We start from the raw sequence: 18,188 nt of genomic DNA on the forward strand, positions 1-18,188 counted from the left end.
CCACCTTGGCTAAACATGTTGTAATTTGACAAAACGAAGTGTCATTGCTCAGAGCTAGATGTACAACGCTAGATTTACCTGTGCAAAATCTATTTGTGAGAAATACAACGAGTTGCTCATATCACTTGCATTTTTATCAAGACAACACAAAACGCAGCTCGACATTTTCACTTTTTTATTACAAAGGTTGTGTATGCCTACAGAAAAAAACTGTTTGGCCCATAACATACACAGAGCTAGTAGTAAGCACTGCTAAAAGAACAGTTCAAGTGTTGTAATGTTAGAAAAGGTTTCCTACAAAGCAGCGGAAGGGTAACTACAGAAACTAGCAGTACAGTTATTATTTAATGATAAGAAGCAGCATTAAATTAACAAACATTTCAAGGCTTTGAAGTAATGATTAAAAACATATGAATACAATATACAAAAGTAATTACTGGTTTTAAAAAAATCACTACACATCTACAGCAGTGGAGGCTGCTGAGGGGAGGACAGCTCATAACAATGGCTGGAACAGAGCGAATGGAATGACATCAAACATATGGAAACCATGAGTTTGATGCATTTGACACCATTCCACTGATTCCGCTCCAGCCATTACCACGAGCCCGTCCTCCCCAATTAAGGTGCCACCAACCTCCTGTGATCGACAGTTCAAGTAGATGATCAGCACTCTTTGGTGTGATGTAACTTTTCCTCAATTACTCCCCCCCAAAATAATTTCAGACGCCAAACTATAATGCACATATAGTTTAATGCATTAAATACAGTACTTCGATATTTCACTCTAGTCTCCAGTATATACCGCTGGATAACTAAGTAATTCAAGTATCTTGTAACATCATCAAATCATTTCACATTTAGTTTTCACCTTGCATGCGGTGGCGTACGCACATACACATTGACTGAGAGAGCTATGCTGGTATTTGGTATCATCCTTAAAGCACAACTATTGGAAACCTGTAAACCACATTAGTGTTGTAAAAATACATAACCCTTTGGAGTGGCCAGTCTTTGTACGAAAAACCCTGGCAGCCATTTTGTAAAGTTGACTTCTTCAACCCTCTGTCTGGTCAGTAAACAGCTGAAATACAGTCACTCCTTTTGTTATTCTGGTCTCAGAAGTAGGCCTTAATCTCACCAATGTATTGCTGTGACTGCTTAAAGGAAAACTCCACCCCAAAAACGATATTTTGGTATTTGTTTCATTAGTCCATTGTTGACACAGTCCCAAAATGTTTTGCATGTCAGCAATCAAGTTTTCAAGATATGTAACTTTCAAAATACAGAAATCTGGCCCTCATATGATGCTGCGTTTTGCTTAATATGATGCAAAATGCATCATACGTGTCAACAATGGACTAATGAAACAAATATCAAAAGATAGTTTTTGGGTGGAGTTTTCCTTTAAATTAAGAAATAATTTGCTCAGTGAAAACCAGTGGTTTTTAAACCTATCTTAGAACCAGGCCAGTTCCCCGCTAGGAGTGCAACTGAGAGGCCGTAAACGTATCGATATCTCTTCGACATCATGACTTATTATCAACACCAGTTTCTGAAATGTGTCATCATGGGAAACCTTTCAGCTCCCACAGATATCATTCACCTATGATCAACTGTTTTCTCTTTTCCTACGGATACCGTTTTTACTGAATCCCTATGGGGCCAGCTAAAGAGAAACTCTCAAATATCAGACGTACATTCTTAAATACTTAGTGCTAAAAGTAGAGTAACATCATCATAATTGTTACTCAACAGTCGCAATACTCAACATATATATTAGCTAATATATAAATAACGTTGGGATACAATAAAGTGATGTGTGGAGGGATTACCAAGGTAGCTCAATCGTTCTAAAATATGAGTGGTACCTAACTCCCACCACAGGAGGGCACTAAAACAAAAGAAGACGACAACACTGCTTCACTGAGTCCTCTGATTGTTATCTGTGTTCCACAGTCCAATCATGAGGCGCTCCAGGGTGAAGTTTCCCCTAGGCACAGATCTAGGATCAGCTCCCCCTCCCCCAATCCTAACCCTAACCATTAGAGGGGAAAATGCAAACTGACCCAAGATCAGAGTCTAGGGGCAACTTCACCCTACATGATGATGAGGCACTTAAAGGAGGTATCGTATAGACTAGCATTCATTCACTAGTAATAAGGCGAAGCACCAGTGGTATGAAACCAACACAGTTAGGTCATACAGAAAAGCGACCACCTGAGAGTCAGTGCGTCGGGAGTAAAGCCCAAGCTAGCGCGGTCAGCAGCACGTTTAGCCGGAGAGAGCAACATTTATTCATTCCACTTGGGCCACTAGGCAGCCCTTTAGGTTATAACTAACAGCCACGCCCACTTTAAAGGTCCCCAGACTTCTAATTGGTTGGTAGGTGGCCGATGTCCAGCCTCCTCTGGGCGGAGCCTCGTCGGCGGGCTACGGGGGTTGTGGTGGCCGTTCCCAGGGTCCCCGGCGTCTGGAAGAAGGCCTTGGAGCCTCCGCCGGCTGCCGCCTCCTTGGGAGTCTGTGGTGTCTGTGGAGGAAAGAGACGAGAGAGTGAGGCGCTGAAACCACACAGTTTAAGGAGAGCTGCATCTGCAGAGCGTCTCACTCCAGAAAAATTATCAACCCTGGCAGTCGAGTATCACTGTGACAGTATTCCATCCCCCCTCACCCCCTTTTCTAAATACCAGCCTTATAAAATATCACTCAATTTAATTCTAAGTAACACAAAGTTTTCCAGCGAAGGATACATTTCAGCTTGAACGGGGGCACTGCGAAACATAGCTATGCATTTCTAAGCAGAGCAATCGAACAACCTCAATTTGGAAACGGACCACTTGTATACAGACTTCATTTCATCAATGTTAGGAGAGGGGGCGCATAGCAGGAGTGGGAGACAGTGTACATGGCTGATAAAAAAAAATTTAACGGATGTACACGTTGGCTCGTCCCATCATTAATAATGTCCCTTCATTTGGCGCCGAAGGTCTAACGAGGGAGACTGCGTCCCAAATGGCACCCTATTCCCTACATAGGGCACTACTTTTGACAAAAGTCCTATGGGCTCTGGTCAAAAGTAGTGAATTATAGCTATAGGGAATAGAGTGCCATCTGAGAAGTGTCCTCTCGAGGCACAGAGAGACATCATCAGAGCTATGCTGGGGAGCATTCATTTTCTTTTAATGGCCTAAAGATTCATCAACACTACCGAGGTGAAAAAAGCAACATTTCGTTTAGGGGATAATCTTTGAAAGCAAACAAAAGCTGAACTGCTGTGGAGTAGTTAAACATGATAAACTGAGTCAAGTTAGACGGTGGCATTTCCAGAGTGTCTGTCTGCTACCCAAAAGGTCATACATCATGTGACTGGATTTTAAAAAGTAGCCAATTTACCAACTGCTTTCCAAATACAATCTGATCCATGTAAAGTGGTTAAGGCACTGTCTGTCTTCCTGTCTGTCTGCCTGTCTCACCTGTGTCTCTGTCTGGATGAAGGTCAGAGGCGGCCTGGGCTCCAAGGGAGAATGTGGAGGTATGGGTCCCGACCCGAACAGCCGGTGCTGCTCTGGACTGGAGAGGGCCGGCGCCACTGCCAATCCACTGAACTCTGGGGCTCTGGCCACAGCATAGGGTCCGGCGGCTCCCATCACGAAGCAGGCGGGGGACATCATGGCGGACATGTTGAAATTGAGGTTGGCATGGGCATCGCCCCCGTTGGCCATGAGCGGGTAGGGGGAGAGGGTGGAGGAGGACACGAGGACGTAGGGCAGGGTCAGAGTGGGCATGGTGCCAGCAGGTAGAGTCAGGCCGTCTGGCGTCTGACCAGCAGAGAGGAGGAAGTTGAGACTGTTGAGACCTGGAGGGGAGAGGGGAGTGAGGACGAGTCATCTGTGAAAAAATGGCACCCTATTCCCTATTTAGTGCACTACTTTTGACCAGCGCCCTATGGAGCCATGAGGAGGGGGAGGAGACATCGCTTCAACCAACAGGAGACGAGGTACAGCCCAAAATTACAACCACATCTAGAAAAATAGGTGTGGAAGACTACAAATCCCTACATGGGACTGAGGTCACTACGTTAAGGACACTGCTCCTAAGTAGACCTTACGCATCTATCAACACTATCTGTACAGTCCAATATCCATACTGGTAGAGTCTAATGTCATGTTTTAGACAAGCAAACTAAAAGAATGACGCTTGTGTGGATAATGAGATACACATGGAATGTAGGTTTTTGCTTTGTAACTGAGCAACACTGCAACACTGACTGACTGGTAGCGAGTTGTTTTTAACATAGCATACCTGCAGAGTTAGGCACATAGAGGTAGTGTGAAGGCTGGACCTGGTTGTTGGGGGGGCTGTGTCTGCCCACCTCCCCGTCTCTGATGTCCCTCAATGGGGCCTCTTCCCTGGCTAGCCCCCCTGGTTGGCCTGGGGAGCTGGTCCTTGGGCTGGTGGTCATCTGCAAGCTGTTCCCCTCCACACTCCTTCCCTCCACACTCTTCCTCTAGGAAAATAAAAACAAGAGACATGTTAAGAGGAGTAGGGTGAAGTTGCCCCTAGACGCTGATCTTGGGTCAGTTTAGCATTTTCCCCTTTAATGGTTAAGGTTAGGATTTGGGGAGGGGAAACTGATCCTAGAAATGTACCTACACTCTTAGAAAAAAGGGTTCCAAAAGGGTTCTTTGGCTGTCCCCATAGGAGAACCCTTTTTGGTTCCAGGTAGAACCCTTTTGGGTTCCATGTAGAACCCTCTGTACGGGGACAGCCGAAGAACTCTTTAAGGTTCTAGATGGCACCTTTTTTTTCTAAGAGTGTAGGGGAAACTTCACCCCGGAATCAGATGCGTGTGAAAAGGAAGATACCCTCCTGTATGGGCGGGTAAGAGACTGAGAGTTAAATAAAACACAATGCCTTGAGGATTCAGTGTTCATGCCAGCCATATTCTTCAGTTTTCAATGTGACCCTCCCACAGCCCAATGCTGCAGCGCTCCCTGGTGCATCCCAGAAATAATTTACGATGAGCTTTGATCACATTTCCCTCTCAAATAATGATCAAAATTAAAACGAATGAAATTGCATGGCTCATTTACCAAAATCATAGCTCTGTTTTGCTAATTGTTCAAGCACAAGTAATGTGAAATGCTTACTCTGCAGAAGATTTTGTGACTTTGGTTTAGGTAAATTTACTAGACCACTGGTAGGTAAGACTGTGTATTTCAGCACACCTCACATTACTTTTCTAGCTCCTCAATTTTAATGGAAGTGAGAGGGTAAGATTAATAGTGTGGAGTTTTGTACAATAAAAAATATCCCATACATCCCCAAAATGATAATGCCATTGTGTTTCATTACAATTTGGAATAATTGTATCCTAATCAGTGAGCATGCAGTGATTCATATTTTAATTTAATACTCTGCTTTCGGGAATCATTAACAAGATTTTCTGAATTTTCTAAATTAAATCAGAGAATGTATGATGATGATGAAATATACTGAAATAATGTTGTCCTCTACTACTTCAATGTCTTCATATCATCATAATGTCCTCTACTACTTCAATGTCTTCATATCTTCATAATGTCCTCTACTACTTCAATGTCTTCATATCATCATAATGTCCTTTACTACTTCAATGTCTTCATATCATCATAATGTCCTCTACTACTTCAATGTCTTCATATCTTCATAATGTCCTTTACTACTTCAATGTCTTCATATCATCATAATGTCCTCTACTACTTCAATGTCTTCATATCATCATAATGTCCTTTACTACTTCAATGTCTTCATATCTTCATAATGTCCTCTACTACTTCAATGTCTTCATATCATCATAATGTCCTTTACTACTTCAATGTCTTCATATCATCATAATGTCCTTTACTACTTCAATGTCTTCATATCTTCATAATGTCCTTTACTACTTCAATGTCTTCATATCATCATAATGTCCTCTACTACTTCAATGTCTTCATATCTTCATAATGTCCTCTACTACTTCAATGTCTTCATATCATCATAATGTCCTTTACTACTTCAATGTCTTCATATCATCATAATGTCCTTTACTACTTCAATGTCTTCATATCTTCATAATGTCCTCTACTACTTCAATGTCTTTATATCATCATAATGTCCTTTACAATGTCTTCATATCATCATAATGTCCTCTACTACTTCAATGTCTTCATATCATCATAATGTCCTCTACTACTTCAATGTCTTCATATCATCATAATGTCCTTTACAATGTCTTCATATCACCATAATGTCCTTTACAATGTCTTCATATCATCATAATGTCCTTTACTATGTCTTCATATCATCATAATGTCCTTTACAATGTCTTCATATCAATGTCCTCTACTGCTTCAATGTCTTCATATCACAATAATGTCCTTTACAATGTCTTCATATCACAAACAATAATGTCCTTTACAATGTCTTCATATCATCATAATGTCCTCTACTACTTCAATGTCTTCATATCATCATAATTTAATTTAGTCATTTAGCAGACGCTCTTATCCAGAGCGATTTACAGTTAGTGAGTGCATACATTTTTCATACTGGCCCCCGTGGGAATTGAACCCACAACCCTGGCGTTGCAAGCGCCATGCTCTACCAACTGAGCTACAGTGAGCTATAATGACCTTTACAATGTCTTCATATCATCATAATGTCCTTTACAATGTCTTCATATCATCATAATGTCCTCTACTACTTCAATGTCTTCATATCATCATAATGTCCTCTACTACTTCAATGTCTTCATATTTACATTTTAGTCATTTAGCAGATGCTCTTATCCAGAGCGGCTTACAGTTAGTGAGTGCATACATTTTCATACTGGCCCCCCGTGGGAAACGAACCCACAACCCTGCCGTTGCAAGCGCCATGCTCTACCAACTGAGCTACAGGGGACATATCATCATAATGTCCTCTACTACTTCAATGTCTTCATATCATCATAATGACCTTTACAATGTCTTCATATCACCATAATGTCCTTTACCATGTCTTCATATCATCATAATGTCCTTTACAATGTCTTCATATCATCATAATGTCCTCTACTACTTCAATGTCTTCATATCATCATAATGTCCTCTACTACTTCAATGTCTTCATATCATCATAATGTCTTTACAATGTCTTCATATCACCATAATGACCTTTACAATGTCTTCATATCATCATAATGACCTTTACAATGTCTTCATATCATCATAATGACCTCAACTACTTCAATTTCTTCATACCATCATCGGAAGCTCTCGATTTCCTAATCAATCAGTATAATGTTGCTAAGCAACTTTGGAGGAAACCTCTTTTCATTATGATAAGATCGCTAAACATAAACAGCACATTCTTCTGAGTGTCTTTCACCTTCACATGTACTGAACCTCAGAAAATCATGGGCTGCCTTTCAAATGGCACTCTATTCCCTACATAGTGCACTACTTTTGGTCAGGGCCCATAGGGAACAAGGTGCCATTTGGGACACACCCGTGGAGGAAAATGAAACTCCCTCCTTGGAGAAAACATTCCTGTACGTAAAACAAACCATTTGGGGATTACACTGGTCTGACTCCCCCCTACGAGATCAGGACCCAGTCCCAAATTGCACCCTATTCCCTACATAGTGCACTACCCTATGGACCCTGGTCAAAAGTAGTGCACTATATAGTAAATCGGGTGCCATATAGGAAGCAACCCAGATACTTCCAGTACACACGTTGAATGAAAGCAACAAAGGACAAAGTTATGCACTGTAACTGTGCAACTGTGATCTTTAGTCGGTCTAATTGAAGTGTCCAGACAGACAGGCAGTTGTGTGTGTGTGAGAATTCCCAGCAGTAGTATCAGTGTGTGAGTCACTCTTATAAATAACAAAAGGGCATCATTGGGAAGCTCATTATTGACAATGCATAAAGAGTGTACTGGTCACCTTGGAAACCAACCAGTGTTATGAAGACTGAGGGCTCTGTTCAATCAGATCTGCTTTAGCCGACATCCGCATAGAGGGTGTTTTGGTGGTGTCAGAGGTGGAACTGCATTAGCGCTGTCAAATCCACAAGCAGCTCACGTCATTATACCTAAAGCGGACATTGCTATTGGCAATCTGAGCATCATTATTTCAATATAGCCTACACTTTCTCGTTCTGAACTTTAACGCGAGTGGGACGGGTGTGGCTTCATGACAATGATCAAGAGCAGCTGCTCACCCGATCTGACAGCTCCAACGCAGTTCCACCTCTGACACTGCCAAAACATCCGCTATGCGGGTGTCAGCTATCGCTGGTTAACGTTAGATATTACTGCACTGTCGGAGCTGGAAGCACAAGCATTTCGCTACACCCGCAATAACATCTGCTTAACACGTGTATGTGACAAATCAAATTTGATCTGACTGAATCTACGCCTCAGACGTTACAGTAAGAAGCATCGCTGTCCCTGACCTGTCTTGTTGGTTGTCAAATCACCACGCTTCTAATTAAAGGGGAAGTTTAGTTTTTCATTACTTTCAGGGTGAGGAACCCTCTAACATTAAGTAGTAAAACACTGAACTTCCCCTTTAAATCAGGATCATACATTATTGTGATTGGTCTAGCAGGAGTAGGATGAAGTGGTCACTAGACACTGATCTACAGTGACCTAAGGTCAAAATTGCAGTTGGGAGGAGTAATCTGATCCTAGGTACAGTGTGTACATATGGCCAACAACTACCTGAAGCTTGTAAGGCTTATGGTGAATCTATCAGAGATCCACAGTACATCTGTGGATTTCACTTTCCCCCACAAACTCACCTCTTCAGACAGCTCAGGCGACTCCCTCGTGTCTTTTTTCGCCCTCTTCTCCTCCTCTGCTCCTTCATCCCTCTTCCTCTTCCCCAGGATGCCCTCTCCGGACCCTGACGACCTTTGAACTTCCGTGGTCAAGCGGTTAAGCCCCTCCTGCGCCGCCGGACCTCCGTACAGCATGACCACCGAGGCCTGGGACAGGCTGGGTAGATAGGCCATGTGGTGGGGATGGGGGGTGAATTCTGGGGGGTGTGGGGACAGGGGTCCCACGTATGGACCCTCTGGGTGGATGGGCACGGCCAGGGGGGATAGGCCCGGGGAACAGAGCAGGGAGCTGCCGTCACTGTGGGTGGGGCTCCGATGTCCGCCGCTGGGGTGGGAGGCACTGCAAAGACAGAGAGGAACCAACTTAGACATCAGTTTCTGTCATTCTCTTCAGGCAAATGCTCTGTAACAGGGCTGTCAAATTCCATTTCTGGAGGGGCCGAGTGTCTGCGGGTTTTCGCTCCAATTAAGGTTACTCATTAGTTAGGAACTCTCTAGGTCTAAATCAGACATGGTCCTTTAGGAATTGAGTTTGACAACCCTGCATTATACTGTTTATAAAAACAAAATGGCACATTAGAATGTAGCAACATAAAGTAGTAAAATCCTTAAATGCTCTTTTTGTCAGAAACACAAAACAATGTGGTGACTGTGCATTAGTCAGTGTTTGGAACCAGCAACCTTTACTCGACTCCTCCCCTCCTCCATCCCCACTCCAAAAACACTTAGAGCAGCAACAGCCTTGAGACGGCTGTGGCTTGGCCACCGTGAAATAGCCACCACATCCCTAGTAGAAATGGTCAGAAACCGAGAGAACCAGGAGAAACTGCAGCCAACTCATGTAAAACATGTCAAACCCAGCCTAAAGCTTGACGTGGGAGCCAACGCCAACAAACAAGGGTAAGAGTAAAAATTCAAAGCGAAACATTACAAAAACCACCTTTTATAAATTAAATGAACTGTGAAGACGAGGACCAATAACAGTTTGCGGAGAGTTTCAGCCGACCTATTAAAAACTCCAAGCCGGAGCCTCTGGGGCTGGTCATTTGCACGCATCACTTCCTCTAAGGGCCCAGTTTCCTGTTCCTGAGCTCCAACTAAATCACTGCATAGGTTACGTCTCAAATGGCACCCTATTCCCTATGTAGTGCACTACTTTTGACCTATTAGTGCACTATTAGGAGATAGGGTGCCATTTGGGACACATCCATTCATTTTATTCACATGGCAGCCCTGTTGTATGTCTGTTGTATACCAATGGGCCTTACGCGCCATTACATTCAACCAACAAGCTAGTCCTTGGCAACAGGTTGGCCATCAGTGTAATAGATCATGAAATGTAACACATAAGTCGTGGATTGTTTGCAGTAAATCTAAAGTTAGTACTATTGGATGGCGTGATCAGGAACAGGATTCATAGCCACCTGGGATGTTTGGTGTGTGAGGGTGAGCCTCCTTCCGTGTGTGTTCTACTTACCCTGTAACAGTGGTTCCAAACCTCAGCCGGCACACGGCGCTGCTGCTCACACACTTTCTGGAATAGTCCACTGGCTGGGGAAGCAGACCTGGACAGAACCGAAGGAGACGTGAGATACTCAATTACATGTACAGGTATTACTTTATTTGGATACCCAAATAGATGGTTTGTAGATGTTCAACTAACTACCCACTTGCCCTAACCTTATCCTAAGTCTTAACTCTAACAGTAACCCTAACATATCAACAGATTAGTAGTGGATTGTTGGTTGATCGTTGACAGCACCATGCTATAACCCACTTAGCCATTTGTGATGTGAGCGGTCTGTCCTGACTCCTTACCTGTGACCTCTCTGCGTGGGCTGCTGGGGGCCGAGTTGACGAGGCGTTGGCTGGCCACGGAGGTGGGCACCACGCTGAAGGAGGCGTGGCGTGCTAGCTTCTGTTTCCTGCCGCCTGGAAGAGCAATGGCCTCCACAGCCTCCGAGTCCTCTGTTGAAAAACATTTGAGTGGCCAGTGAGTTCTGTGTGGTAGTAGGAGTAGGGTGAAGTTGCCCCTAGACGCTGATCTTGGGTCAGTTTTGCATTTCCCCCACTAATAGTTAAGGTTAGAATTGGAGGAGGGGAAGCTGATCCTAGAACTGTACCTAGGGGAAATTCATCCCAGAGCGTGTTAGTCTTGGTCAATAGACAAGTTTATGATTAGTTTTTAGTAGTGAAGACAGTTCCATTATAAATGTATAATGCATTTATATCCATTTACTGAAATATTGGTTAATAGATAGTCTCTCTATGAAGCACTGAGCTAATGCCCATCTGAACCCATCTGGACTCCTGAGTGGCGCAGTGGTCTAAGGCACTGCATCGCAGTGCTAACTGTGCCACTAGAGATCCTGGTTCGAATCCAGGCTCTGTCGCAGCCAGCCGCGACCGGGAGACTCATGGGTGGCGCACAAGTCGTCCAGGGTAGGGGAGGGAATGGCCAGCAGGGATGTAGCTCAGTTGATAGAGCATGGCGTTTGCAACGCCAGGGTTGTGGGTTCGATTCCCACGGGGGGCCAGTATAAAATATATATATATGTATTCACTAACTGTAAGTCGCTCTGGATAAGAGCGTCTGCTAAATGACTAAAATGTAAATGTAATGAACCAATATGGGAGTGATGTTATTTGTTTTACCACCGAGGACCACTTTGGAAAGTGTTTTAATGAATGCTTTTAAGCGCTATCCTCTGGGTATCCACATCTTGTTGTATTATTCACTACCCAAATCATTTCAATCTTACCATGGCTGGGGTGGAAGTCTGCCGGGCCGATCCATTTGAAGGCAGGCTTCCTCCCCCTCTCCTCCCGGACGTGGACCTTCTTGATCAATCCCAGACTCGTCAGGACGTTGGCGATGTCATAAAGCCGCCGCACCTTAGCTGAAGACAGATTAGAATCAGAGTTATCATTTAGATCTATCACCACAGTAAAAAGGCCAATTGGAGGGACGTCTGGGGGTATCTGAGGTGGTGTACAGTGATGTTGCCCCTAGACGCTGATCTTGGGTCAGTTTTCCATCTTCCCATTAATGGTTAAGGTTAGGATTAGGGGGGGGAAGCTGATCCTAGACCTATACTAGGGGGAAACTTCAACCCGCAGCTATTTGGTGGCTGGGTTGTGATCATTCGGCCCCAAAGGGAAGAAACTGACTGAAACAGGCAGGGACGACCTGGACTTGCTATTGTGTCAGAGGCTCTTTGACTGCACGCAAAATCCTCAAGATCCCTTTGGGCTCTGGTCAAAAGTCGTGCACTTTGTAGGGTAATAGGATGCTTACTTTTGTACTTGCTGTGGCTGGCGGGGTCCTGGCTTTCCTCGATGAGGATCTTGGCGGCCACGTCCAGAGTGACCGTCTGGGTCCTGGACACCAGGAAGAGCATGACAAACTTCTGACTCATGATGCGTAGGGACTTGTCTTTCCTCGTGCTGGCGGCCGCTGCAAACAGACAAGCAGAACAAAGTTAAAGGGAGTACTGGGTCCTATTCACTGAGTGGCAAATTGAAGAAAATAGACAGAAACATGGAGGGAACTACCGGAACCTGTCCAATAAGAAATGCTTGTTTTCGCTTTCCACTGCAAAACGTTTTGCGATGGTGTGCACTAATGAATAGGACGGTGCAGTGGTTTGTATGGTCTAGTGCTTAGTGCTGCCGACAGCATAGCTACATACCGGCGTCAGCATGGGTTTGAATCCGACCTACAGCATGTCACACGCTCCTCCTATAATAATAATAGTACAACTTTATTGTACATGTTACAGAGAACAACGGGAATTTGATTCAAGACCTGAGTTACCTGTCAAACAGGTTGTCTTGTCAAACAGGCCACATACTGAACCACAACATTCCTTATTCAGTGAGAGAGAGTGACTCTCCCTCCTCTCCCTGAGGGTGACACCAACGGGACACGTTATGACGGGAGGTGGCAGGCCTAGTGTTCTGCAGGGGGGGACGCCAGATCCATGGCAACCACTGCCTCTAGGGAACCGTAGCTTTGGACTCTGTTAGCTAGCTACATGCAGCTACCTAGTTAGCCTTGTCGAAACACACAGCTAACCGCAAACACAACCACAGTAACAGTCATAATTACAGTAACCACGTCAACATTACAGTAATGAATAATTGCCTCCACCGCGACAGTTTGACTTTCTGACAAGATAATGAATTTTCTCATAAACACAAATGAAATAACTGTCAGTTAGACTCGACAATGTCATTCGGCAGCGAACACAGAGAGCAAAACACATTGAGTCAACAGCAGTGGTTGGTACACCGTCATTATTTCTTAGTGGCAGGAAGCCCTGACGCAAATCAGCAGCCAGTTGTTTTTTCTTCATTACTGAGTGCTTCAAGAGGTAATGTGTTCCAACACAGCACCCAGTACTGAAATAATACACACGGTTCTAAATTAACGCTAGTTAATTAGCCTTTAAGCCCAAGTCAATGAAAGCATTCCTCATCGTCATGGAGACGGGAGTGGCGGCCTCAAGGTTTATCAAGGCTGATGGGAATCTTAGCATTAATGTTTGTTTCTTTGTAATGACAATGCGCTCCTCGTCAATGTGATGGATCACTGATACAACTGGGAGATGACAGCAGAGGAATGGTGACTGAGCTTTTGTTGTGGCACATATTAACTAGTAATCTCCAAACACCCGTTGAAGTTAATTAACCAGACTGTTTGACTAATAACGACACAGGGTATAAGTGATCCATTACCTGTTGTGAAAAGCTCCGGGGTGAACTTTTCCCCCAATCCTAACCTTAACTATTAGTGTGGAAAATGTAACACTGACCCAAGATCAGCGTCAAGGGCAACTTCACTCTACTCCTGTCACGGAGACGGTTGACCAGAATGCATTGCGGTCTAGAAAGTACCTTGTTACAGTTCACCTAACCTTCAGTAGTCGGATTTCCTGTATTTAGACAGAGAATAGGACAAAATAATTTTGTAAAACACACACACACCCGGCACATCCAAATGAATCCAAACTTGAGATACACACAGAGCATGAACGCATGCCAAATCTCTCATTGACATACATGCATAATTGACACCAAACTTCTAGCTTCACTCACAGATCCCAAATTATAATTCAACCCTGTGTCCATCAGCCGCCCTGATCTATCAATCGCAGATTGTCCCTTTAGGAAAATGTAAAAACTATACCAAGGTCAGCATCTAGGGGCAACCTCCCCCTACTCTGCTCTCACCACAGCTGGAGTCTGCTTCACCTCCCTCCTCTGGGGTGTGTGGTGGCTCCCCTCTCTGTGACCGCCCTCCCGGCCTGCTCCATGTGGAGGTGGTAGCGCTGCTGCCTGCCCATCCCCTGCAGCTCGGCCAGGGTGGACCCCAGATGCCGGCGCCCGTACCACACGTATTGGTTCTTAGCCACGCGCCCCACGATCATCAGAGACTCCAGGACGTTTACGATGTCGTAGATCCGCCGCCGCTCCACTCCTAAAGACAGACACACACCAGGGACAGGTCAGACTGGGGTTAGCAACATGACTTCACTGTTACGTTATGTGAGCTGGTTATATTGCAAAGCTATAACTAAGGTACCACATTGTTTCACAAGAGGATTTCATGACGCAGTAGATCATGTTTTGCTGCATCTTAACTTTCCTCATAGTCTCAGACATGGCTTGGTTTATACTACAGCCTGCTATTCTGGAAGTTACAGTGGTTTATACTACAGCCTGCTATTCTGGAAGTTACAGTGGTTTATACTACAGCCTGCTATTCTGGAAGTTACAGTGGTTTATACTACAGCCTGCTATTCTGGAAGTTACAGTGGTTTATACTACAGCCTGCTATTCTGGAAGTTACAGTGGTTTATACTACAGCCTGCTATTCTGGAAGGTACAGTGGTTTATACTACAGCCTGCTATTCTGGAAGTTACAGTGGTTTATACTACAGCCTGCTATTCTGGAAGGTACAGTGGTTTATACTACAGCCTGGTGCTATTCTGGACAGTACAGTAGGATACGAGGGCTCTGCATGAAGGTATCCATAGCAACCGTCTCCAAAATCCAATAATGCATAAAACTTCACATAGCTCATAAAACGGATATTACATTAGCTGTTTCCATTATGGTCTTCCTTTCTGTGCGGTTACCAATTATGGCAGCCTCCCTGGGCTGGGTCGTGTTCATTAGTCATCAAACGGAAGAAAACGGGTCATTTGTATCTCAGTTGGGAGAGCATGGCACGTTTGTAACGCAAGGGTAGTGGGTTCGATTTCGGGACCACCCATATCCAAAATGTATGCACGCATGACCGTAAGTCGCTCGGATAAAAGCGTCTGCTAAATGGCATTTATTATTTAACGAACTGAAACAGGGAGGGACCGTTGAAACATTTTGCATTGCTTGCCCTAATGAACATGACCCAGGTGTAGCTGTAATCTCCCTCTCTGGTTTCATTGTCTCTTACCCAGGCTGGTAGACACCTCGTCCAATGAGATGCTGATGGTGTCAGAGGTTGGATAGTCCGGATACAGGGCCAGGAACTTCTGGCACAGCAGACCCAGGCTCTTCTGCTTCCTGCTGGGCTTTGTCTCCCCTCCCTCTTCCTCCTCCTCGTCCACCACATCAAACTGATCAGAGAGACAAAGCATTGGCAAGAAATGTATTGAGTCAAGAATTGTAAACATTTACCACAGCATTATACTTTTAAGATTTCAGCATCTACAAATCTATTAGTTGGAAGATGATAATCAAATCCAACAGTATGATGATAATGTAGGGCGGCAGGTAGCTTAGTGGGTAAGAGCGTTGTGCCAGTAACCGAAAGGTCGCTGGTTCTAATCCCCGAGCCGACTAGGTGAAAAATCTGTCGATGTGCCCTTAAGCAAGGCACTTAACCCTAATTGCTCCTGTAAGTCGCTCTGGATAAGAGCGTCTGCTAAATGACTAAAATGTAATGTAATGTCACTGTATTCGGGATAACATATCCTACCAGCACAGTTTCTGGCATAACCTTTGCTAATCTCAATCCATACAAACTACCCATAACACAATACCAAATGATCGCCCAAAGGCGGCCATCACCATCAATTCAGTATAGGGGGTCAGTGGCAGTGTCCCAAATGATCTCCTATTCCCTATACAGGGGTACTACTTTTAGCCCTATGGGCCCTGGTTAAAAGTGGTGCACTATAAAGGAACAGGGTGCCATTTGGGACGCGAGAGAGTGAGTGGTCAAAGGGTACCTGGCACGTGCCATCCACCTCGACATCCTCCAATGCTCTCTCATTCTCAATGGGCCTAAACAGCACCTTCTTCATCTCTCTGTCGCGGATGTCAGGGCTGGCAGCACTGATGAGCATCCTGAGGTTGGCCGTGGGGGTCCAGGGGTCCGCGTGGGGGGGTGCCCCCCGCTCAGAAGGCTTAACAGGGGTGCCGTGGAGGTGTTCCGGGGTGGGAGCCTTACTGCCATACAGCAGCATGGTGGCCGTGGTGTCCATCTTGTGAGGGGTGGTTCTTCTTCGCTCCACACATCTGTTCTCCTGTGAAGGATCACGATGTTATGAACTTTGATTAAGTGGGGTGGAGTGATATTAAATGTGGTGCATTTGTAGGCGGATCTACTTAATATAAGTATTGTAATAACGTAAGCATAACTATCTAAATCATGTGAGAAAGATAATCTTATTTCAAGACACTCCAGGCATGTCATATAATTTTGCTACAAATTCATGAAAAGAGGAATTGACTCTGAAGATTGTTTCTGAGTGTGTCTCTTCAATAAGGAATAATATGGATATAAATAATAAGGAATTGAAGGGTTCATTTGATTTTGAATCAAAACATACCTTCTGATCATTTCTGCCTCCAACATCCTCTATGTCTGCTTTGCTCTTCTTTGGGCTTATGAGATCTCTCAAAGATAGACATTCAACTTCCATCTGAAAAACAATCAGCCATATCGTTTTAATTTGTCTCTGAACTGTGCAGAAAGGTCGTTATTTAGTTTCATACAGTCATATTTCAGTCACTACTTTGCTATAGCCAAATGCAGCAAATAGATCGATCTATTACAGGGCCATAAGATATCAGTGGTCAGACGATTTTGGCGCAAAGACCTTAGCCCACCTAACGTTAGCCGATGACCCTAGCTATCTATCTAACAAGTTAGTTATCTGCTATTACATCTAATTCTGACACGTTCAATACTGAATATTGCTACGGTAAAAGCCCTGATGGCAAGATGAATACACAATAAATAGCTAAATGTTAGCTATAGTAAACAATGGAAAAACTTTGCAAAAAAGGACGGAATCTTGGGAAGTATTTTCTTGGTGCAAATTGAGTATTAATACTGATCCATTCAACATGGGACACTTAGCTAGCTACAAGCTACCAGGTTGCAAGACAAAAAGTAGATATACTGTTAATCAATAAACAAAAAATATTTGACTACATATATATCTAGCTACCGAGCTACATTCTTTACCTGCTGGCTGGCATCTACTGTAGCTAGGCTAGCTAGTGATTAATATTTACTCACCTTCTTCAGCGTTTCCTACGTAATGTACGAAGATAAAGATATCAATACCAATGTACAGTATCTCCAATTGCACAGACTTATTGTTGGTACGTTGTTTATTCAAATCAACATAATTTTAATTTCTGAAATAAGCGGCCTTCTTCAAATATCCAGCTTTAAAGCTTCTCCTGTCCTGCTAATGTTACTTGTTTTGGAATTGCATTACTGAACAGGAACAGCTACAACCAAAAACACCCTCTAAAACTTTTTTTCTGGCGCTCTCATGCGTTTCACACAGTCGAGCCAATCAGCATCTAGATGTTGTGACGCGTAATATTGATTCATCCAATAGGCAAGAGGCAATAACCACGCCTCCAGAGATTTCTTGGCGGGGCACTAGGCGCGGTCTTGACTGGGAGTCGGGCTGTTCAGTTTGACTGCTGCTGTTCATGGTGTTTGAGTGGCATAGCCGCGCACCTAGAAACCCTATTAATAACCCTAATCACAGAGTCTTTGTTGCTGCATGTATAGACCACGGACCCACTGCGGTTCCATCTAATTAGCTTGCGTGGCTCAGGGAAACAGATGGGACAGGAGTGGGTGGCGCTCATTCTACCTATGACACCGCGCAAAAAGTTGTAATGTGAGGAGCCCAATACCCAGGGTCCCGCCCTCAGGCTTTCCCAGTCCCTCGAGTTGTCCAGGTTATCACATAATCCCCGCCCAATATTTCAAACCGGTTTACTTTGAAAAATGTAGGTTTACAGAAATAATATATAATTCATATTCTTGATTTATTTGCAAAAAACGAAAAAAAATG

General features: G+C 44.1%; 1 protein-coding gene across 1 annotated transcript; it reads right to left on the minus strand.

Moving 5' to 3' along the window:
• Window positions 1-1,353: 1,353 nt before the first annotated feature.
• On the minus strand, window positions 1,354-17,599 carry LOC121550288 (transcription factor E2F7). The gene is made up of 14 exons (XM_045213604.1): window positions 17,390-17,599; window positions 16,695-16,787; window positions 16,092-16,388; window positions 15,314-15,476; window positions 14,162-14,334; window positions 14,088-14,121; window positions 12,151-12,309; window positions 11,615-11,752; window positions 10,671-10,820; window positions 10,330-10,417; window positions 8,814-9,192; window positions 4,303-4,507; window positions 3,474-3,856; window positions 1,354-2,530 (listed from the first exon to the last, which is right to left on the minus strand). Exons 2-14 carry the CDS (start codon window positions 16,785-16,787, stop codon window positions 2,375-2,377), a joined length of 2,418 nt encoding a protein of 805 aa, XP_045069539.1. The 5' UTR covers window positions 17,390-17,599; the 3' UTR covers window positions 1,354-2,374.
• Window positions 17,600-18,188: the final 589 nt, after the last annotated feature.

The sequence above is a fragment of the Coregonus clupeaformis genome, unplaced genomic scaffold, assembly GCF_020615455.1.
Source record: "Coregonus clupeaformis isolate EN_2021a unplaced genomic scaffold, ASM2061545v1 scaf0126, whole genome shotgun sequence".
In the NCBI taxonomy this organism is placed as follows: Eukaryota; Metazoa; Chordata; class Actinopteri; order Salmoniformes; family Salmonidae; genus Coregonus; species Coregonus clupeaformis.